Source organism: Diadema antillarum, unplaced genomic scaffold (genome assembly GCF_040938485.1).
Source record: "Diadema antillarum isolate AM-2024a unplaced genomic scaffold, OU_Dant_1.0 scf00000063, whole genome shotgun sequence".
Taxonomy (NCBI): domain Eukaryota; kingdom Metazoa; phylum Echinodermata; class Echinoidea; order Diadematoida; family Diadematidae; genus Diadema; species Diadema antillarum.
In genome coordinates this window covers 2,232,772-2,257,395 of record NW_027270952.1, presented here as the reverse complement: position 1 = coordinate 2,257,395, position 24,624 = coordinate 2,232,772, and the positions used below count along the sequence as shown (strand labels likewise).

General features: G+C 40.7%; 1 protein-coding gene across 1 annotated transcript in view; it reads left to right on the top strand.

The window, feature by feature from the left end:
• The window catches only part of LOC139716258 (solute carrier family 4 member 11-like), a 58,948-nt gene extending 35,520 nt beyond the window's left edge, over positions 1-23,428 (top strand). Inside the window, exons 7-16 of the mRNA XM_071627826.1 lie at positions 5,831-5,963; positions 6,862-6,935; positions 7,943-8,261; positions 9,694-9,800; positions 11,160-11,325; positions 13,994-14,167; positions 15,012-15,207; positions 16,049-16,218; positions 17,385-17,466; positions 23,312-23,428. Coding sequence (XP_071483927.1) covers positions 5,831-5,963; positions 6,862-6,935; positions 7,943-8,261; positions 9,694-9,800; positions 11,160-11,325; positions 13,994-14,167; positions 15,012-15,207; positions 16,049-16,218; positions 17,385-17,466; positions 23,312-23,428 — 1,538 coding nt within the window. The remainder of the gene's footprint in view (positions 1-5,830; positions 5,964-6,861; positions 6,936-7,942; positions 8,262-9,693; positions 9,801-11,159; positions 11,326-13,993; positions 14,168-15,011; positions 15,208-16,048; positions 16,219-17,384; positions 17,467-23,311) is intronic.
• Positions 23,429-24,624: the final 1,196 nt, after the last annotated feature.

Here is a 24,624-nt window from a genome sequence, read left to right as displayed (position 1 = left end):
TTTGCATGCCTCGACAGAAGCTTCGGGTGATTAGAGAAATGTCACTATCAATTCTGAATCATCCATGTTATGCCTCTGCAAATAACAAGATTATATACATATAGATGCCCTTCAGTTTGGTATGTGGGTGTTCTTTATTTACTGGTCATTAGTGAGAATCACACTGATGCAAATTAGCAGGATGCGAATTTCGAGATATGCATCGCGATTCAAATCTCAAGATTTTTTGCCCATATGGATGTGGACACAAAAATTCTGCTAAATAGCGCAGTCGACATCGAGATCAACATCGCGATTGAAATCCCACAAAATCTTGCTATTGTTTTTAATATCACAATGATTTGAGAAATAGAGATAATTTGCAGCATGGTGTGTGTGTGAATGCTAGAGCAAAAAATTTCGAGATTTTTCGTCCCATCATTTAAAACCCACATGATTGAACAGCGCATAAACACCAGGGCAAGGGTCATCATTTCGGTAGATTTGGGGCACATGCAGTTTGGTTGACAGATTATTACGATCAGCAATTAATGGGATATTTTTGTCCGTCTGAACTGTTGCAAAAAATTTCAGGATTTGGATCGTGATCATTAACCCACTATTTTTCAGTGTGGATGCAGCTGTCATTTGTGCTGTCTGGAGATGCATTGCTAGGCAAGCTGGCCTGAGGAAAATAGCCCAAGTTATCTCTTTTACATCTCTGAATGGGACATGTTGGAAGCATTTCATCATCTTACCTACACAGCGAAGACCATTCACACTGACGGTGGGAAATCTTGACTTATGGGGAAAAAAAATTGTGATAGTTCTGCAAAAGTTGCCCAGCAACTGTATCAAAAGCCATCTGAAATGACGACAAAAATATTGCATCGTTCTTGAGTTTGCCTTTTCTTGCTTCGTGTAAAGTTTGCTCTGATGATTCATCTAGAATGCACATTGTCAAAAAACACACATACAAAAAACAAACAAGCAAACAAACAAACAAACTCATGATATGGGTCCCTCCCAATGGTCACAAATAAAACATGCAGTAGAGTACCAAGCCTATTGCCCTTATGGTGGCAAATACTCTCAATTTTTCTTTAGTGCCATAACTTTGCAATTTCATCTACCAGTGTGCTGGAAAGCCGATTTTTTATTTATTTATTTATTTTTTTGGTCTATTAATATTAATTCTCAGGCCAAGTTTTCTGCCCTCTTTGGTTTTATTTTGTTTTTTCCCTGCCACCTTTATTCTGTATCAATGACGAATATGTCATGCGCGAGAAACGCAATTAGCTAGTGAGTGACAATTCTTGGAAGGCAGAGCAGTGGAGTGGAATGGAAGCAATCATAGGGTAATGTGCTGACCGCATAGGGATAGGAGTTTGGCTCGCCAACTCTCTCTCTCCCTTCCCCCCCCCCCCCTCTCTCTCTCTCTCTAAGTCTGGTGCCCTTCCTATTCACACATCACAGCAGGTTGATTAACCAGGGTTGATCTTGAGGTGTTTGGTGTTGTACACCACATTTGTATACCACATCATTTTCGGCTCAGTGTCTGTCAGTCTGCCGACCACTTTTCAAACTTTTTACCCTATGTCGTTTCATGACACTTTATCTAAAACATTCCTGCATTCAAAGCTTCCATCTGATGTCCATTTGCCTCTATGAAGCAGAGTTAAAAAACTCCCTACCGTGGGAGGGGGAACACCCCCCTCCCACACCCTCCCCCCGCCCCGCTCGGTCACTCCGCTCCCTCGCAAAGGTAAAGGTCCAAAAATTCTGATTACGACCCCCCCAGAAAAAATCCTGGATACACCCCTGCCCAGGGATAGAGGTAGGTGAGGGTTTAACATCTTATCTATAAACCATACCATACTGTTCTTACTGCAGTGTCTTCATGAGGTGTGCTGGCCACTATGTACCGGATTTTTCACCCTGCCTTGTCATTGGGCACTCTTTTAGATGCTTGGGTGCAGATTAGCCTTTGACGATGTCGCCACTCCTAGGGAGGAGCTCTGCCTCTATAGAGCAGAAATTCACTTTAAGTGGTTCTTCTCGTGTTTTTTGGTCGTCAAACAAACTTCTTCGTTTTTTTTACATTGTCAGGTATCCTTTCTTAAGAAGAAACATTTTCAGAATTCAGGTGATTTCTTTTTAAATTTGCTGAGACAAGAGGACCGTAACTGCCAAGTCTGCAACAGACATACAATGAGATAATGATGTAAAAATTTTAGATTGTTTGTGTATTGGGAAGATCTTAAGGACATCAACCTTTCACTCATTTTAGCTGAATTCATAGAAGCAATTGTGCCAGGGCACTGACATCTTGCTCGTGTGCCTAATCCTCTCCTGTGAGAGCAGTAAATATGGTATCCCCTTCCATACCAACATGTTTTAGTGTTTGTGCTGTAGTTTGTATGCTCATTTTGTGCATGGGAAGGAAAGGGGCTCAGAAAAGGAGGCAATACTAATGAACATAATTGCTTCCCAAGAAGCCCGACATTTCCAGCCCTGATTAAATCGTGTAAGGAGCCAGATTGGTTTGCATGAATCATGCGCATGCAGTGCAAGAATATATGTTAGGGATAGAATGTGCTTGGGGGCAAGACTAGTTTAGCCTGCCACAAAGTCTCAAGGAGCATCGAATAATGAGAAAATGATCAATTATCTCGACAAAGAGATGAGCCTTCTTGCCATTTCTTCTGAGACACCTAAACTAGGTTGAGTTATTTACCCCATCTTTTATTGTTCCTTTGGGCATGATTGTAAAAAGAAAAATTCCTGGAATGTACACTGTATATAGCCGTGCACCTGAGAGGAATATTTTTAGCTTGTTTATCACAATAATAGTAAATTGCTCAGTTATGAGTAATTCTATTGGCCAGGATTTGTCTTGCATAAACTGCAAAGCTACTAAAAGGTATTTCCTGTCTTTGATAAGCCATGTTTGAATAGAGGCTTTGTCTTTTAATCCCCTTTTAACCCTGTTCTCTAAATGATATAACGCCACATACAAGGGCCAGTAGTATCTTTTTCACCACTCGTATACCACACATATACTATACCCCGTGAACAGACCTGAAAGACCTGTTGTTACATCCTTAGTCATGTTTTATTTGCTGCAGGAGATTTAGAACAAAAAGATGCTAACATGTTGTATCTGACAATGAAACTAAAAATCCCATACACTTGAATTGCATCAGTGTGACATTCTTGAACATAATCTCCAGTACTTTCAAAGATCATTTTGATCTCTGCCGAACCAATTTGATCGCTAGAGCCAGAGACTTTGTGTAGTCAGCCATGGAGAGTAGGACTGAGCCAGTTTTGTTGCAGAAATGAAATGCTTCTCTGCCTGCATGAAAACTATATTGAGGCTTTAAGGTAGTTGAGCATGAAGAATTGGAAGCAGGAGAGATGATGGAATCTCGCTATTCCAGCACCCAAGAAATCAAAGACAGATTAAGAGCCAAGACACAGAAAGTGTTTTCCATGCATTGCTTATGTGCACGGTGGCTGCTCATTGGCCTATGTTGTGATGTGAAAATGTATCTCAAGAAGCCGTGGAGCATTGCTGATTCACCTGTGCGCCGCAATCCGGCCGTCTGCATAATTCCCGATATAAAAGCAGCCTCCCCCAAAAATAGCACACCCCCGGACCCTGGGAAAGCGGGGGCTTGCCGGGGCAGGCCTGGCTACAATTTGCCGCTCTGTCATGCCTAATGGACCATGCTCAACTAGCTTTTTATGCAGTCATCGTACGAAGCCCGCTCTGCCTCACTGCTTCCCACTCTCACTCTCTTTTTCTGTCTCTCTGTTTCTCTCTCCCTCTCTCCCCCTCTCCCGCTCTCTCCCTCTCTTGCCCGCTCTCTCCCTCTCTTGCCCCCCCCCCCACACTGTCTGTTTGCACTGTACACTGAAAATTCTCTCTGCATTCAATTGGGACAGAAATGAAAAGATCAGATTTTGTTGAACTTCAGTACGTATGTCTCTTTTAGTATACTTCCTTTCTTGCCTTTTCTATGGTGCTGTCTTCGGTGTGTATATGTGCTTTATCATATTCTATCAAAAATTCATGCTGGACATAAAACAGTCAAAGCCATTTCTTAAAAACCAATTTTGTGGTATGATGAGATATCATGGTTAATATGCTGATCATTTTCACAACTGTTTTTACCCTTGGTAGGGACTCCTTATCCTTCATGGCATGTTGTCATGATTTTAAGGCTGTAAAAGGGAATACTAATCATATCCCCTAATGTCAGTGAATAAACCAAGACTTTGTATCAACCATTCCTATGCTACGCTGTATGTTTATTAGATTGTATGCTCAAGATCATTTGCTGCACTACACACTAGCTACTCTGTGTGAGTTCTGTGTGCACCTCAAAACGATACCCAGTAATCGATCCTCTAGCACAGCAAGAAATGTTCAGTGTGCTGGCTGCTCTGTAAACCCGTACTCAGTAGCTGAGGGTCCATGATGTTTGAATACATCCCACATGCCCCCAGGATATCAGGCATAGGAGAACAGCCGTCAGGGAAGAGATCATTGAACATACAACTGTTCAGGGTGTAAAGCCCGTCTCCTTCATACCTGGATCTCAAAAGTGTGGATCTTGTTTCCTCTCAAATCCACGTCCCATTTCTCTGAAAGCCCCTCCTCTTGTTTCTTTACATACTGTAGCTTTTATCTCTCTGAATGTAATACCAATGATTCTTTTTGTTTCCTTCCTGTTTTACATTGCACTTCAAAGCCCCTTCCCTCACACTTATAGCATCTTCTGATCTCAAAATGAGTGAAATTTAAAGGGATCGTATAGTTTTGGCAGAGACTTAACTGCAGGTTTTTATCATTTTTTTTTTTTTTTTTTGGTGAGATGGTGAGAAACCTCCTATGAAATATGAAAGAGCATGTCATTCCATGAGGATTTCAACGTTTATTTGATGAAAATTGGTTTTGAAATGGCTGAAATATCCAAAAGAGAGTGATCCTAATAAAGTGTGTGGGACCTACCTTTTATTACGATCGTTTTGTTTTACTTTGTTTTTGGATGTATCAGCTATTCAAAACCCGATTTTCATCAAATGAACTTTGAATTCCTCTTAAAATGGTATGCTCTGTACTATTTCACATGTGTGTTCTTGGTATCTCGCAAAAAAGTTACAGCCCAATTTTCATCTCCACGAATACTGTACCATCCCTTTAAAGTTTTCTGTTGTAGGTCTCTTCTTTTCCCTCACATAATGTAACTAGTTATATAAGAGGTAAAGCAGCTACTAATATCCTTTACTGGCCCTTCTTGAATTTGCAGTTGTTCGTCAGCTGTGGATGGTGACTTCTTATGTGCCAAACTTGTTGAAAAGCAGCCTACTATACTCTTTGTACATGTGGTATTACTTGTATGAAACATGAGAGTTTCTAGAACATCTTCCAGGTGCCTTTAAGAAAATCAAGGAATTTTTTTTTTTTGGTCATAAAAAGGATTTCATTGCAACCATTATTCATACTTTTATTTTTTAGATGTTACTTCACGACTTCTGCTGAACTGTATGGATGTATAATGTGTGTACATGCATTGTGTATGCAAGTTAGGTCCACATGGACATTGTTGCCCACATGAACACAAAGACATTGTTCAATGATTGTGTGGGTGTACATATCTCTGACTCTTCTTTACTAACCAGTATGAGTGCACACACTGTGTGTGTGTGAGGGTGTGCTGTATGTGTACACATGCTAAAAGCATTCATGAATAAAGTATGTTTTGATGAAACATTGTTACCCTTCTGATTGCAAGCGCAGCGTTCATTATTTTGTTTCTTCATCATTCCTTCTGTCCTCCAGTCCTGTACACCATCTGCGAGGACCTCAACCTGGATTTCTTCTCCATGTACGCCCTGGTGGGCATCTGGAACTCTCTCTTCCTCCTCATCTACTCCTTCGCTGACGCAAGCAAGCTCATGAAGTGGTCCACCAGGTACGCCGGCTTGTCAATCCCCAGAATCCAACCGGTTCATCCGTCCCTCGGAGAAGTGTTTTTTTTTTTTTTTGTGTGTGTGTGTGCATGTGTGTGTCTTTTGTTTTCTGTCTGTATTGGTACAACTGTCTCATGTCTTTTAGTGGGCACATTTGTCCTCAAGCAGAGGCAGCTGTTTTTGTATTTCTTTGCCAGGAGCACATAACACATTTTTAAGAGGACTAATTGATATTGTTTGAACAGGTGTTTGTTTTTATATGTTTTCCCTGTGATGCGCTCATGCCACAGTTTATTGTATCAAGTAGATTTTTTTTTCCCCTGGGTGTTGATAGTAGTTTATAGTTGTATGTCTTCATGATGTCAGATTAAGAAAAAAGCAAAACAAAGAGAATAAGATTATAATTATCTTTTTGTTTGTCGCTGAAGAACAGGAACTCATGTATTGTTCGTATTAAAGTGAAAGCCACTTTTTCTGTTCTGATGTGAGTATTTGGTTCTTGGGTCCATAAACTGCTGATATCAAGTGTGATCAGTATTAAAAAAAAAAACAGACAAAAACAAAACAGGTGGTTTCTGCAGAAGAGAGGCCTATTTCTCACATACCTTTATAGTAATGTCAAAACAGTTGTAAAGATGATCATACCACTTACAGTACTGAAGAGATGTGCCTGGTAATTACTCAGCCAAGAAGAATAGAACATATCCCTTGTGATAATAATAGTTGACAAATTTCTTCCTATTATCAAAAATTTGAATTGAGAATGCTATTTCATCTTTCCTCTTCTTTCAGTTTTAACAATATTATGCATTAACTATATTAATACTCTCTCTTCTATCTGTTTGTTTTGACACTGTGTCTTTGAACTTGTTTCTGTTTTGGTTTATTTTTATTGTGCAGGTCCACGGAGGAGATATTTTCGCTCTTTGTGTCAATAGCATTCTGTGTAGATGCTTTCAAAGACTTGGCGTTTGGTAAGACTCCAAAAAGAAACTACCCTTCTTTGTCTTTGTCTGTTTTTTCTTTTCTTTTTATATGATTAAACATGCAGCTTGTCAGGTTAGTGCATCCCTGGGCCCTCTCCAGCAGGGCTGCTGAAAGCTTTGAAGAGTCAGTGAATCAAAACAACAACAACAACAAAAGAAAATCTCAGAAGTCCTTCACTCTGCAATTAACTGTAAAAATCCTTGACCGTTCGCTAACCATGAAAAAAAAAATCAATAAGATAATGATAAAAATCAAATGCCATTTAATTTCTCCCATGACCTTCAGAATTCCTTGACTTTTGGAGGTGGCACCAGTCTCTGGTCCCTTTTGTACCTCAAAAATTAGAATCCTTCTTGAAGTCAGAGGAAATCATATCTAAAGTTTGTATGATTTCTTGTGAGATTTCTATGTCAATTTACAAGTTTGAATGTGTATATTTTTGTCATTGACTAAAGGTATCATCCACTCATTTTAGATATCTTTGAGAAAAATGAGTGTGGATGCATTTTTAACAACTTCCTTTAATCTTGAGTAATGAAATTGACGTGGGGCTAATGAATATTTGTTAATCTTGTATAGGACCTTTAGAAAGACTACACTAACCCATTGAGGACAGACTGATTTTGCTACAACAGGCATTTCCCATAGACGCCTGCCCAATCATACTTGGGACTCGTCCTCAACGGTTTAATTCTTCTACTCATGCTCATATTGAGATTATATTGAGGTGAAAGATTAACCCCCTCAGTTGTATGCCTCTACAGGTCTAGGCTTGAAGAGACAGAGATTAAGTGTGGTAACAAGATCATGCTTTCTTCAACTACTGAGAAATTGAGCTAGCCCAAAAGTCACTCAAAGGTTATCATGATATATTTCTGGAAGCAACAGCAACAACAACAACAATACAATATGTGGACTATTAGATACATGAAATTGCAACTACCACAGTTAAGCTTGATTGGTGCTACATTGTACATGTGTTGACATCCTACAGAGTTCAACAAGCACTACCACGCAGCAGAATGCACAGGGTCTGTCAGCCCTGCAGTTGCGGCGATGGCTTCCACCGCCGCCACCACCGTCCTCGCCTCCTCCGCCTACAACGACAGCAATATCACCACCCCCACCAACTTTACCACCAGCATCCCCACCACCATCTTCCCCTCAGCCTCCCCATCCGCCTCCCTCATCAGCAATACGACCGCAGAGGTCCTCCTGGCAGGCGAGTGCCACAGGGACTCCAGCATCCTCTACCTTCTCCTCATGCTGGGCACCCTCTGGCTGGGGGTCACTCTCTACAACTTCACAAAGAGGTGGGTACAATGTGCCTCTCTTAATGGGTGGATCATAACACCACCGTAGCTGTACCTTGAGGTCCCTGGTCCGAGTCGGCTGGAGGCAGTGGCTGTGCCCCTGGGCAAGTCGCCGTATCCTCATTGCATTGTCGTTCAGAGGGGATTTTTGCCTCTTGGTAGCTTTCTCCTATTAAAGCACTTTAATACTTCTTTTTGTGAACATGTTGAAATAAATCCAAACACAAGCACAAAGATGGTGTGAGGGAAGCAGTTGAAGACATTTCTGATGACATGACACAAATAATGCCATTCTTCTTTATGTTATTTGTTCTTCAAAACAAGTACCATCACATTCTAGACCTTGACATAAAGATATGGCGATTACTGTTGGAGACCAATAAAGGCTTAATAGGCTTGTCAGAAAAACAACAGCACAAAGTTATTTACAGCACTATATGATACACAGGACTCGGCCTAAAAAGGAAGCAAAGGAAAGAAAAATGTGAACGATGTGTAAAACAGAATACATAGAAAGGGACGGAGACACGGCTAGGGGTTTATATTGAAAAAGTATGGAGAAAGCAGTTTGCTCTTTCAAGAAATTGCACCTGAAATTGTTTCAAAATTGCATCGAGGCATTGGAGTTTTTCATATTACTGGATAGATTGTTTCAGAAGATGAGCCCGGTGTAGAAAATGTCTGAAATAGCCTTATTGATATTTGTGTGTGAGAGAGCTTTGTTCAGGTCATCAAGGTTCAAAAGTACTTGTAACCTCAAAAGCTGCATGCTTCACTTTTAAAAAGGGGGATGTGTGTGTATATGATGGTCAAGGGCAATAGGTGATTTCTAGCAGTCCTACAATACATTTCCTCACCAAGATTTTGGTTGAGTTTTATCACTAAAAACATATGTTCTAGATGTGCAACTCATAGCTTGGGTATAGTTTTTCTTTAAACAGGACTCCAAAATGGATTGATTTTTTTTTTTTTTTTTTTTGGGGGGGGGAGGGAGGGGGTTTATACAACCGTAGATAGAAGTCCCCACTGAGAGTTAACATTGCAGGGGTTTTACAACATACGCGTCGTTGCTAAAAAATACCCCTGCAAAGCAAGTCAGTTAATATGCAGAGTTTTGATTGTGGTATCCCCTACTGGTGGGAACTAGAAAGAGAGCTTTGACATTCTGCCTGAGCAAGAACTTTGGTGCCATGACTTTGGTGATGTCGCCCGGACACCAGTGACGATACGGCCACCATTCTCCTCCATCTATCCCTGTCCTCCACCCCTCCCTGGGATTCTGTCTGGTTCGTTCCAGTCCACTCACGGACGACTTCCCGCCTTTTCATCACTTCCCCCAATAGCAGCTTCACTCTGACTGTCCCATATAAGATCTACATTGCACACAAGATGTAATCCTGTGTGCTGCCATCGTGTGATTCCTTCCTTACAGTCCCTTCCTAGACGCCAGCAAGCGAGAGGCGCTGGCTGACTACGCTCTTCCGGTAGCCGTCCTCATCATGTCCTTCGTTGGATCCTACATCTTCAGGAACACCGAATGTGAGTCCACTACCCTGTAGAGAAGTTCAAGAGACATAAACCTAGCAATCAAGGGGGTGTTGTCGGATGGCATGCTTATTGCTTTCAATTTCATTATTACGATGTTAAGCTTGTTAATTGTCAGTCAAACTAGATCACATTTGTTCAATATCAAAGCAAGTTCCACTGCTAGCTAGCAAGTAGACTGTGTCTTTGAAGGCTCTGTATTTGCTGTAGTGGGGAAACCAGCCAGGAACAACGACCACATCAAGAGATTTAATGAGATTGACATTATTTCGACATTTTCTTCTCTATACTCACCATATGAATAAGTTTATTGGATGTGCAGAACATGGTGTGGGTGTGTAGGTCCATGCAACAGCGCCCTCCCGATGTACCCTTCAGAGATGCTGTTGCTGCCCTCTAGTGATAATGTATAGGATATCACACCCACCAGTCATTAGAATCATGACTTTTTTGTTCTGCCTATTGGATATCTATCCATGGATATCATATTCATGCCCAAGGATACATTCATGTACAACTGCTGTAGTAAAGTGTTTATAGTTAAAGGCATGATTTACCATTTGCCGATGAAACAAAAACCCAGCTTTAGTGCTTCAAAATAGTTCTAAAATGTGCATTAGGGATAGAAACAACCAATGTAAAAATTTGAATTAGTATAATTAATGTTAAGTATTGCTAAATATACAAAATGTGAACAATAGTTATAATAAAATTGTTTCCAGACTAAACCGTCTACAGTTATGGTTGAATGAGAAACACAGTGATATCTCCCTATATTTTAGGTTTTCTTGCAAAATTTTATATGATAGGATGTTTTGTGATACAACTGACCCACACATATGCATCAAATGTGATAACTTCAAAATCTTTAAAATACTGCTCCCAGAGGTAAACTGTACCTTTAACTTTTTCTGTGCCATTGAGTCAAATGTGCTCAAATTTCACATGCACACAACCCTATGGACAGGGAAGTAATGTGACAATCAGAGGGTTAAAGCAATCAATCATTTACTCCTTGCTGTTGTATGACTACAAGAATCGATCATTGACAAAACTCTCATGGTGACAATGTTGTCCCTGTTCTTTCCTGGGTGATACATACTGTAAAAGTGCAAATCTTCATACATTTCGTGTAACAAGAAACTAAAGCTCAAAAATAGAAGCACACAGTTTTGTTTGTTTGTTATACTGTATGTAACACTATTTTTGCTTCAATTCCACGGAATTAACACTGCTCAAATTTCATCTCACCCGCCCGTGCGCAAAAACAAAACAAAACAAAACAAATTACTGACGCGAAAATTTCCTCTTTTATGGTATGATGATGAGAGTGACTGTCCCTTTCCTTTGCAGCGGACTTGTTTCCGTACCATGACGAAGATGTAATGAAGCTGACTGAGTTCAAGGGAGTCAGCATAGGGATGGTAGCCGGCTCCATGGGGCTAGGGTTCTGCCTCTCTCTCCTCTTCTTCATGGACCAGAACATCACTAGTGCCCTCGTCAACAACCCAGCAAACAAGTCAGTTCCATTCAAATCAATGATTTTTGCACCGAGTTTTAGTTATTGCAACTGATTGACAAATTGCCCTTCATAAGAATCATAGATGTTAATGAGGACTGCCTATTCAGTGTTTGGAGAATAACCATGATTAATTGTTTATCTGTCAGTTGCAGTAAAAACAACTCAATGCAAATATCATTAATTTGTATACATCAGAGTACAAGCTGATATAAGGGATAAGAACCATCATTCGCCATCGAGTGGAAGTTTGTTAATCTAGTGGATATGATGCCTGTCTAGCAATCAGGAGGTCATGGGTTCAAATCCCACTCAGTTAGGACTTATATAAGCCCTTGATTTTTATCATGGCTGTAACTCTTAACATTGAATAATCAGTATTTGTTTATGTCACTGAAGGGCAATTTGTCAATTAGTTGCAATAAAGTCAGTACCATATTGCAAGTTTTCATTGCACTTGTGCCATATTTTTTTTGTCCTGCCAGTCCCACACAAAGCACTTTGTGTATTTCTCAAATGTGCAGTTAGTATATTGTGACATGGCCGGGATACATACCACAGTGGTGCTGTATGCAAGATGAGCTCATCTGTGTATTTTGATGTGGCAAAATACCTATCAGGAGATGAAAGTTGAACTATAGGTAGAACTTCTTGAAAATATTTAACATTATTGCTTGAGAGGATGAAAGTGTGTCAAAACTTGTTGAAGTTTCTCAAATGACTATTGAAGTCTGTGGTGTACTCAGTGTCATATCAAGCAAGTCTACGTAAGTAAACGCCTGTAAATGAAGTGTAGGCGAGGGCTTCGGTTTGTTGGGGGGTGAAGGAGGGCGGGCGCTGACTTCGGCTGCGGTGACGGTCGAGGAGTGTTCGACAGCCCGGTGTTGTCGATCCGAAGTGGGAGATCGGCGACCAGTTGTGTCGCTGCCAGAGGGGCTCGTCGCCGCTAATCTCTGACTGGGGCTGGGCTGTTTCCCTGGCGTGTTGGAAGTGATCGGACTTTTTCGCCGCGAGCAGGGTGAGCAGCACTGCCGGGCGGCGTCGCCAAACTTCCAATGGAAGTAGCACTCCCTGCCAGCGTGTCGGAGTTGGGAAGGGGTTCGCTTCCGCGGCGCACTGCGCGGCCCGCCTCCATGGCCGCGGTTGCCGCCTCTGAACCGCTGACGAGGACGAGGACGGTATTTCCGTTGCGAACGGCGTGACGTTCGCTGAGACCGTCGTTCGTCCATGCGTGCTACCAGTATGAACAGCTGCTCTGTTAGCAGCAGAACCTGTGCCGTGAGGTTCGCTATTACGTCCGCTGGGGGGCTGGTGGTAGCCATTGTATTCGTCGTAGTGGAGGGTGAGGATGTAATGAGACGTGAAGTTGGCCCTATACAGATCACGTCGGGGTCACCAATGTAGGTGTTATGGTACGGGCCTATATTGTAACACCTAACAACTCACCGAATGGCAAACAGGACAACGGGGCTGAAGGCACCACCAGCAGGAATGGTAGCCGACCGTATGACAGTAGGGTATGGACTGTAGAAAGCACCAGGGCACCAGTAGAGGTGAACAGTGTCCTTGAAATGGGTATTGCACTTCCCGAACTGATATTAAATAATATGGACTAACTCCGAATGCACTTTGGGTGTCCGAAGACGACAGTGTCCCATATAAATATGTACAAATGATCCAGCGGCAGCGTGGAGTATCCTCCGAGTGCCGCGGCTAGCACAAGCGAGGGTAGAGTCGATCCACCGCTGGAGCGCTGGATAGAAGAACTGCGCGGTCCCTGGTTGTGGCAGAGTCTGCACACCACAGACAGCTCGCTAGCAGGACCGAAGCAGCGATGTGACGGGACGCGAATCGCGTTGAATGCAGCGATGTTTACGAGGCGCCGATCGCGTTGAATGTAGCGATGTAAAGATCCCCAGGTTGGAGTGCAGCCTGAAGAAAGGGCGAGCCGCGATGTGAAAAGGCAGCGAATGTCGCGAAGTGTAAAATCCGAGGAAGTGTGATATTCCGTATGGAGTATGATCCGTATGAAATGACCGTCCACGGCGCGAGGTATCGTAGACGTGGGAAGAAATGTACGGACGTGATATGCGGACGTGAGTGACTCCAACGATTAGAACGTGCTCTCAGGATGAAAGCCAATCGTGAAGTGAGGAAGCGTGGAAAATGAAACAGCGTGATCGGAGAAAACGTGTCACGGACAGGAGCTTTGAGAGTGGTAATTGGCTGGTGAAAGTGTACAGCTCGCCACTAATTGGTAGGTTGTTTCCGTGACAGCAAAACAAGAGGTGTGTTTATGAAAATCCGACTACTGTTGGAATGTGAAATACGCGTACCTCGGCACGATGACAAAGGCGAAGAATGTAGTGCGCACCTGTCGTGTGCCGGCGCACAAGGAAAGTTCGCGTGGATGTTGACAAAATGCTGCTGTCGGACAGCATAATTGACGGCAGCCAGACAGTAAAAAATACAGAAATATTGGAAACCGCTACAACATTATTGCTTGAGAGGATGAAAGTGTGTCAAAACTTGTTGAAGTTTCTCAAATGACTATTGAAGTCTGTGGTGTACTCAGTGTCATATCAAGCAAGTCTACGTAAGTCTAATATTGTAGCAAGGTGGCAGCCACTAATGATGTTGCCGCTCTGCCTCTGTCGCTGGTCTGCAGGTTGAAGAAGGGCACTGCCTACCACCTAGACCTGTTTGTGGTAGCTCTGGTCAACTGTGTGGTGTCAATCCTGGGTCTGCCCTGGGTGCATGCAGCTCTTCCCCACTCACCTCTCCATGTCCGAGCCCTAGCCGATGTGGAGGAGAGAGTTGATCAAGGACATGTCTACCACATGTGAGTTCAATGACCTTTACGCCTGCATACACTCATTAAGCTACTTTTGTGCTTAGAATATTCAGATTTTGATATTGTGGTGTTGTTTTTTTTTAAAGATGCTGATAAAATATTTTGTACTTACCCACGTTGAGTTTATGCAATCGGGGTTTGTGCTGCTGTATATAAAGTACAAAGTTAAGTCATATATTTGTGGAGGTATTTATTGCCCATCTGTACTTCTTTTTGTCTGCTGTTTGTGGCGTGGTCAGTTGGTAAATACATTTATGGTTCAATTTTTGTGTAGATTGCTCCCATGGTCTCTCTCTTTATTGTTGTAACTGTATATTTGCCTTCCAGTCTTTGTGTTCTGTTCATGATCACTCATCTATGCAAATTTTATTTCAGTCTTTCATGCTCTCAGGACCATTCATTTGTTGCTTTGCTCAAGACTTGTCAACTTTCAGGAATCACGCTTCCTATATTTGAAGAGTTTGATCATAAACAAGTTAACTCCATTCTTGTTAATTTTGAGATGTTTACAATTAAAGAAAACAAAGAAAGTAATGAAAATAGGTGATTTTTTTCCAATCATAACTTCAAGAACATTCCTTGTTTTGTCAGAAGTGAGGTATCACTGGGAAGGTTTTATGTTGCTCTATCTGATGATGGACATACTTTAGAATGTTAAGAAATGATGCTTAACTTGTTTTGCGATCAAGTATCCTCAGTTGAAAACAGTAACATCAAGGAACATTTGATTGTAAACGGTTTGCAAAATACAGTCTATCCCTTGTCCCAATTTGATGTGAACCTTCTAATGCAGGTTTTGTGATAATCTTTGCCATTGTCTTTTTCCCATTAGTATCGTGAGGGTGCGAGAGACACGCCTCACCCTGCTGCTGTCTCACATCCTGATTGGTCTGTCAGTGCTCATGCTACCCCTCCCCCTCCAGTACATCCCCACCGCCGTGCTCTATGGCCTCTTCCTCTACATCGCCTACACGGCCCTGGATGGCAACCAGCTCTTTGAGCGCATCGTGCTCCTCATCACAGAGCAGGTAGGTTGCGCCCGCCGCCCCAGTGTGATTTGCATCCAGCTCAAACACGCATAGTATATCAGGGGCTGCAGGTTTTTCTTCTAATAGAAATTTGTAATTTACGAAAATCTTTTTTCTTTTGTATTATTCTTTTTTTTGTCTTCTGTCCTGTTTGCCTATATCAGTAATGATAATGATAAGGATAGAAACAGCATTTATTATCTAGTGACCTATGTGTATTCTGAGGCACAGAGGGACATACAGAGTGAATTACATACAGTTACACATATAAAAGTGAAAAGGAAAAGAGAGAGGTAGACATATACAGGCATAAACAAATCTAACAGATGTTTAACCAAAACAAGATATAAATATACAAGACTTCAGATTCTTTTTAAATGTTTCTGTTGAGTCTGCCGATCGATTAAAATTGAAAGAGTGTTCCAGAGAGAAAAATATAGATATGAATGTCCAAAAAAAGAATGCAATGTTGTTTATTTTTCTGTCATAGCAGGCCCCCAAGTTCTTCATATTGTGTCTTTAGAATGGTTATTTTGACTTTTGTCCTTGTAATCTCTTTGTATTGTTGTGGGGGAGGGGAAGGAGAGACTCTCTCAAAGGAAAGGAATAACTGCACAACAACAACAACAACAAGAGATTGATGTGTTCGTTGCCTTAATGTATGAGGTAGTCATCTCATAATTTGAATCCAATTATAATTTTTCACATGTTGCCAGCATTGCAGGAAAATCCATTTACTCACCAAGCCTGTTTAGAAAAAGGAATTTCTCAAGCTCTTTTGACTTGAAAGTCAGTGGCCATGTGTCAACCGGTCAAATCTCTATGTCACATTTCTCTCCAGGCTGCCTACCCTCCCAATCACTATGTGAGGAGGGTACCCCAACGCAAGATGCACCTCTTCACCGCAGTCCAAGTGATCCAGCTAGGACTGCTGTGTGGCTTTGGGTTCGCCCCCTGGCCCTACCTCAAAATGGTCTTCCCTCTCCTCATACTCCTATTTCTACCAATCAGGTACGTCCAAATGAAAAAATCTGCTCCGTCCCTTGATGAGGGTCGCAAGGGTGTTGACGCATTTTAGCTGCATTGTTTCAGAGCCGAATGGCATTTATTTAAAACCCAACGTACACCATTTCATTTCAGAGCTAAAAAGGTTTTAATGGAAGCATACGTTCAGGTCGAGTGTATGCTATTTAGATCCAGAGGGGCATTATTGCTGATTGATGTTTGTGAAAATTGATAATCACCCAAATGTAATGCTTCCCATAACACAGATTTGATGTATCTCACCTTCAGAATGGGAGATCATCATATTTGCTTTGTAATTCAAGAGTGTTTATTCTTCATTTTTATTTCATCTTTGTTGTCCTTTGTCACTTCGTTAACCTCTAGCAAAATTGTCTAAAAGTCCTGTTTCATGAATTATTTTCCCCATGAAATGCTGTACATGGCATGTATTTTTTTCAGTATACTATTTTGCGAATTGAGACTTTAAACACAATTATTCAATTGGTTGAATTCCTGATGAAGAACTACAGTGACAGAATGAGAAATGTTTTGTACCTTTTCAGAAGAAAAGTTAGCAATTTCCCATCTTGGACTACAATATACATAGAATTTGTGTTACAGGAGACAATATCTAATATAAGCTCTTAATTTCCTAAATGTCGATGAACTTGCGAAAGGGTACAAAAGATATAACAGAGACTCCAACTCTCCCGTTTTCGACGGGAGATCTCCCGCCGAAAACCCATTTTTGCAAAATCTCCCGTTCTCCCGTTTGAGATTCAATTTCTCCCGCCCTGGCTCTGTGTCTCCCGTTAGAAAGGATTTCTTACTTATTGCTATTGTATGTTGAAAAAATAAGCCTTAGATAGCACCAGAGAGCATCTACAACCCTAGGAATTTCGCGCTTCACACACATCAACTTGAGTCTCCCGTTTACTAGGGGTTTCAGACGGGAGAATCTCCAGATCAGAAGGTGCTTTGGGTTGGAGTCTCTGATATAAGTGTATTTGGTATGAGACGTACATGTACACTGTTTTTGCCATGTGAATGAAATGCCTTTTTTTCACTTTGTGTTTGCTGCTAGTATTTCATACCTTGTATTTGTGCATTCAGTGTGTTATTTTGCCTATATTCACTGTATTTGCTATACATGTATTGTTTTTCAATTACAGGCACAAACTTCTTCCCGTACTGTTTACCAAAAAGTATTTGAATGCCCTGGATCGTCCGGAGAATAATTTCGAGGAGAAAAAGGTTTTTTTTTTTTTTCTCTCTCTCTCTTTTGTTATATATTTTCCTCACACTGTCACTTTCTTTCTCCCTTCTCTCCCTCTTGAACTGTTGTGGGTTTTCAGCTGTCAATTCCATTTCCTTTCTAAATTAATAAATTTTCTCTTTGGTCTAGACACAAGGTTTCTGCATTAACTTGGACTTCGGTGACTTGGGTCATCACTCTTTTCACATTTTTCTTTTCTTCTGATTCTGTTATTTCTTCAAAGTTTGTGTTTTTGTAATAATTTTCTACATTAAATACAAAGTTTTCTTGTGTCATGGCAAACCACAGAGGTATTTGTAGCCTTCAGTTTGGGAAATTCTCAAGCTAATGCCTTTGAACTTATTTCATGTTACATTCCTGAAGTTGCGTTTCATTCTCATTTTCCCATAGCATGCAATATCATTTGTGACCTGCCACAACAAAAGGTTCCTAAAGTTGCTGACGGCTGAGCTGAGAAAATTGAGTTTGAAGTCAGATCATCAAAATCGGTCAAAAGGATCAGATTTATTTTTTGGAGGCATAATTTTGTAGTCTAATGTATCGTCTATCATCTTGCCAAATTTCGAAGCTAAATGATCAAAGGATAGGCAAGAAATTAGCATTTTGGGGGGCCATGATTTTCCCACTTTCAATGGAACAGAAACGTGTCCGAAGATTTGGATTTAGCGCTGCAGATAGACCACGCCCCTAGCAAAGAGGAAGTGATCTTATTGGTCAGTGCGTGGCACCTTGGTTACTGATTGGTCGTGCGTATAAGGGAATAATGTCACATTGTTTTCAGAAAATCGTCCATCCCGACCTTCGGATCCTTTTGTTGTAGCGGGTCACATTTGAATTACATATAGTCTAACCATGTTCTATTTCTGATCATTAGAATAATCTGATTATGGTATCAAATAGTAGTAAGTGCTTAGAAACCTAGTAGTGCAAGGGGCTGGCTTTGGCCACTTCACTCAACTGGTATCATACCCTGGGATGGTTGTCCTTTTGATTTCCCCTTACTCCATGAAAGAGAGAGAGAATAGAAAGAAAGAAAGAAAGAAAGAAAGAAAGAAAGAAAGAAAGAAAGAAAGAAAGAAAGAAAGAAAGAAAGAAAGAAAGAAAGAAAAAGAAAGAAAGAAAGAAAGAAAGAAAGAAAGAAAGAAAGAAAGAAAGAAAGAAAGAAAGAAAGAAAGAAAGAAAGAAAGAAAGAAAGAAAGAAAGAAAGAAAGAAAGAAAGAATATTTTCAACTGATGCAGATAGATATGAAGGTGCATATTTTCTAAATCATATCGAAGGAAACCTGTAGAACTTTTTTTTTTTGTCAAATAATCAATGAGGTCTGTTTAGAGATTGAGACATACATATGTATTGATAAACTGCCTGTCGTAAAGTCAGGCACACTCAAATTTGAGGGCTACAGTGTATGGAACAGCAATCACATGCACATAAAAGACCAGCATTCAAACAGATGACATGTTTTGTGTTTCACACACCCTCCAGAGAATTAGAAGATAGGAAATTGTTGTTCATCCCTTGTGGATTTGTCCTAGTCAATGGATAATATCACACAGGCACAATATGCTTTGCCAAACAAAATAAATAAACAAACAAAAACGAAAAGGGTGGATGGAGTATATTGCTATAAAGTTACTAGGGAATAATTCCATAGACAGACAGCCTTCATAGACTAATGAAATGGCTTTGAGTAATTAAGGATAAGTTTTAAAACCGTGCAGAGAAAAACAAAATGTTGTAGTAAAGTCCATGGTAAGAGTTGCAGAGTAGTACAGAAAAATACATTCCCATCCAACACCATCATGGCCCATTTATGCTGGTGAGTGGTACCTGTCCGCAGTTTCTAGGGGCTGTTGTTTATCTACTGGTATCTCATTCCTCTCTCTCCCCCCCCCCCCACTCCTCTCCACATCCTCAATGGTAAGGTGGTACCTGTAGCCAGAAGAGAGCCCTCTATCGTTGCATTCTCTCACATGGTTTGTGCTCCTCTTACTTTTCCCATCACCTTCCAGTCATCAACTGTATACCATTCATCTCGGTGTACGACATTCCACAAAGTCATGATACCAGTCGCTTCTCACACCAACCATTCCATGATGTGACTTGTCTCTAGTATTACCATTATCTCTCATCAAATGGAAAATGAAAGTTTATGACATTCCATGAAAAGGTTTTGTTCAGGATTGCATCTTCAACCAATTTCAAAAGATGCAATAACATCATGTGTAACAACACCATCTCCTTCTTAAAACCTGTGCATAGTTTTTGTTAGAAGAGCCATTATTGTGCAGTGGGGAGAAAGTACAGCTGTGGCAAAGAGTGCACATTGATTACCCCGGGGATGTTTCATCAATTTAGTCAGCACCGACAAGTTGTCAGTCTCTGACAATTTCAGCAAAATCCTTGGTTTTGATTGGCCGAGATGCTCTAGTCACTGACTGTTACTATGGTTATTGTCAGAGACTGACAACTTGTCAGTGCTGGCAACTTTCATGAAACGGTACCCTCAAGTCCACAGGGTTACTAGACTGATATGTTCAGGCATCAACAACAATAACAACAACAACAAACAAACAAACAAACAAACAAACAAACAAACAATAAAACAAACAAACAAACAATCAATCAATCAATCAATCAAACAAACAAACAAACAAACAAACAAACAAACAAACAAACAAACAAACAACCAACCAACCAATACCAACTGAAAATTTTTTTGACCCGACAAAGATTCGACAAATCCAATCGTGAAATCAAGTGCAGGTCTCTGAAAGCGTGATTTAAATAGTTCAACCCAAATGCGTATCGGAACCCAGTGGTTTATGCACAGACTGTTTGGAAATTTGAGAATCTGGTAGGAAACAGATAAATAGCTGGGTGGGGTGAATACATTCGAGCATTGCAAATTCACGTTTTAGAACAGAGCTTTCATTCTTATAGCCCTCTATACAAACCTTTGCTTCGGTATTAAAATAAAAATCAAGAAATATAAGGAGAAATGTACTTATCTATCTATCTACCTACCAACCTATCTACCTATCTTTCTATCTATCTTTTTTGATAACAGAAGGATGTACTATTCCAATCTTTGCATTTCAGCTTTCTTGAAGTGTTTGAGGACTAGTTAATGGTGGCTTCAAGAGGGCCTAGTAGATTTCAACTCTGATTTGTTTCCAGCTGTGATTCTGATTCTGTGTCTGTGTGACTTTGTTAGTCATCAGTTATTATGTAATGCCTGAAGAGATCCTTGTCATTTGATTGGTTGTTTGACACTGATCATTCGACCCATATTACTATGACGTCATTATCCGTGCAATTGTGCCTCCATTTACCGTGCAATTTTGGATTCATACGATTTGCTCCATTGCACACGCTGAGAGCCCGGTACACTACACGTGTAAAACACTTGTGTTTGCAGTCTGTGTATGCGACAGCGCGCTGGCGTAAAAAGCTTAGTGAGCACTCTCGCGATCGCAGATTCTCTCTTGTTTCTAAATTAATAAAACATCAAATGACAAGGATCTATTTTGGGCGTTATATAAAACAAATAATAAAATGTTTTTTGTTCTCGAAATGGACAGAATATTTCATTCGGTGAAAGATGAAATGTTTGATCAATTTAACTCGGCTGCGCCTCATTGAATGGATCATTGATTTTCAAATTTCACCTAATGAAATATTCTGTCCATTGCACTCATAAACATTCATTATTTGTATATCAATCCCTGGTGATGGTGTTTATGAATATCTGAGGTGCAACTAACCCGATCATATTTACATCTCTCTCTTTCTTTATCTCTCTAGTGCTCATCCAAAGGTGTAACTGCCTACGCTCGAGTCATATAGCTTATTCAGTGGCGGGTCCAGAGGGGGGCGCACCGGGCTCTTTATTTTTTGCTAAAACAAAGGAAATAAAAAGAAAAAATGGGGGGGGGCGTGCACCCTCCCTTTGATTTTTGTAAAGGTGCCTCCCCTTTACGGAATTCCTGGATCTGCCCCTGTTATTAGTGCCACAAGGCCGTGTAGTATCACTAACTTTTACTTCCATCAACCACAAACCCCACTGTAGTGTGGGAGACTGGTGCTTCTATGTCTCAGTGTCTTTCATTTCCAAGTCATAATTATGTCCAGAAGAGTCTTTTAATCCCATTCTATCCAACATAGTACAGTGCTGTCATCTTTATCTCTTTGTTTGACTAACACAGCTTTCTACTGACGTTGTATCACTAAAGGGGGATCACTGGATTAATATAACTTTATCCTCTGTTAACACTTTGTCTTACTTTGTCATACTTTTGACTCCTTCATTTACACTATATGGCTGTGGGCAAACTTTAAGTTTGCTCTATTTGTTTCACAATAACAATGTAACAATGTTCAGGGATGAGTCTTGTTATGGAAAAAATTGGAAATGGAATTTCGTACATTTTGTAATTCATTGGCATACGCACCTGGTACATATGGCATGGTTTCACGTAATGATTTTCATTTGTCAGTGTTATGTTTTGTTATGAATTCAACTACTCGAATATTATGTTTTGTTATGAATTCATCTACTAGCATTTATTATGGCCACATAACCTCCTATACGCAGTTTCAGTTGCCTACTGAAACTGCAGGGTCTCTGAAATTGTCACTTTTCAATTGATAATTTGTTACCTAATTGACTTCTACTACAGATACTAAAGTTGTCTCTTAGATATCCTTAAGCACTTAGTGAATAAAGATTTTTTTTGTGTGTTTTATTTTAATGTTCTCAGTCTTAATAGCTGGAATAAGAATAGGTCAATAATTAGTTGAATCAAAAATTGGAAACAAACTCACTGTTGCGAAGTCCCAGTCTTTTTTTTTTCCAGGATTTTGATTCAACTAATTATTGATCTTGTACTGCGACTTGGTGAATGAGAAGAATTTACATTGGAATAAGAAAAGCTCATACAGATTATTTTGTAGTTGAGGTAATTAGCTTCCTTTATTTCTTTTGAAATGACCTTATATCAGAGGAGTTTTTCTTTGCTTTCATCACTACCAGATTAGACTTGGGTGCTGGATATTTTGTTGTTGTTGTTTTTTTTGAGGGGGGAGAAGTATTTAGCAAGGCAACTGGCCAATCAGAACTTGAAACTGTCACCTAGTTATTTTATTAGGGCAGCAGTCATTGTTTGATAAATGTCAGAGCAGTGACAGAAGGAAAAGAGATTAACCATGCAACCCTAAACGTATGATGTTTGATTTACAGCAGAACCTATTTGACTCTTGCACTCCCACTCCCATGAAAACTCACTGACATCCAATGCAATATGGAGGAGCCATTGTGATTCATTGGATAATGCTGGAGACTCTAAACTGCAAGATCCCTGGCTCAAATTTGCCGGCAGTGACGGTTGTGCCATGGGCAAGACATTTTATCTTCCTTAGCCGCGGTCACACTGGCAAACGATCGAGAAGTTTGGTGGGGATGGGGAAATATCCCAAGTTTGAGTGGGAAGTTTCGTGTGACGTTTCGAGGGAAGTTTGCGGTCACACTGGCAAAACTTTACAATCTTAATAAACATCTTGATCTTTTGCCAGTGTGATCACGGCTATTGAGTAGTTCTTAAAACTTTAGTGTCCGTTCAAAGATACATAATAACTTGCTCATAAGCTCTGAAATGCTTCTTCAGTGGCCATGTAAAATAGATCTGAAGAAACATGAACTATAGCTTGCTAAAGGTACTGACATAAATGACAAGGGATGACATGAGTTCTTGCAAACCCTTTCTGTGGAATCTCACCGACATTTTGAAATTGTCATGTATCCTTCTTTTCGGTACCCCCTACAGACACAAGCTGGTCCCGTTCCTGATCGATCTGAAGTTCCTGGACGCCCTGGACCGCAGTCACTGAGCGAAATGGTGGAGGTGCCCACCCTAGGGGCACACCCCGCTGCAGCTCTCTAAAACTCTCACCACCCCGGAGACTGTGTCACAACGCTGTCTCTCTCTCTCTCTCTCGCAAGAAGTCAACTGTGCAACACCTACAAGAGTAGCTAGATATTTCTCCAGATTGGTGTAGTGTATACCATACCCCCACCCCCCTCATTGAGTCATGTGTTACATCTCACAGTGATTTTTAGTTGTTGTTGATGACAACACCTATCATTTGATCATTGCTTTGTGTGTGTGTATGCGTGTGAGTGTGCATTTTCTCCTGATCGTATGTTATTTCCCACTGTTTGATTTACAGAATTCATGTTGGTATCCGAGAGATGCGAGATTCTTTCCACCCATTTATATCCAGTTCTTCTCCACATGTTAGTCATTCTGATGAGGATATCCAAACAAAGGTTGCCATGAAGTCAGCCCCAAGTATCTCAAAACCTGACTACACTGGCTTCAAGACCGATGGTGCGCTGGGAAAATCCAGACCCCAGCCAACTGTGAACCTCAGACTTCTTAAATCCCGTCAGTGTCCCTGATTGTGCTGATATTGGATTGAATATATGCGCTGGGTTTTTATGGGATCTGGTGTTTCGGGAGGCTCGTGCTATTACGAGAAAAAAGTTAATTTCCCCTGCTTTGAAGCCAAAGAAAACCATAGATAAATGACTGACAGTCTTCATTTGATTAATTCTACAGTCAAGCAGACACCATGACTGCATCCTTAACAACACTGAGACAGCTTCATATTTAAAGGCTATAGCTTGCTGAGCTATTCAAATCTTAATTATGAGACTTACTTTAGAGTAGACCCTACATCAAACAAGTTATAGGTCCCCTCACCACTGACTGAAGAAGAAAGGCATGACGTGTCTACAGCAAATTTGCAACTCTAATGCACCTTCTCTTCACACCAGCAGTTTTTCAGCTGCAATTGTATATCTGTAGGAGGAGTGGGAGATTTAAAAGTATAGATGGAAGATGTAAGGAATGAATTCTTCTAAACCTTGCATCCTTCGCCAGTTGTACCATTGTCCTCTTTTCCCTCAGTGCTGAAGACATAACTGCATCAAATTATCAGTCATTGAAGGTTCAGTGTTCGCATATTCATGCGGCAGGGCTGCCCCTGCATTTGAATAATGAATCTGTACTGGGCCCTATTTGATTGTATCCCCTCAATACATAGTGACTGTGATTGGCGTAAACCAACCTTTCCA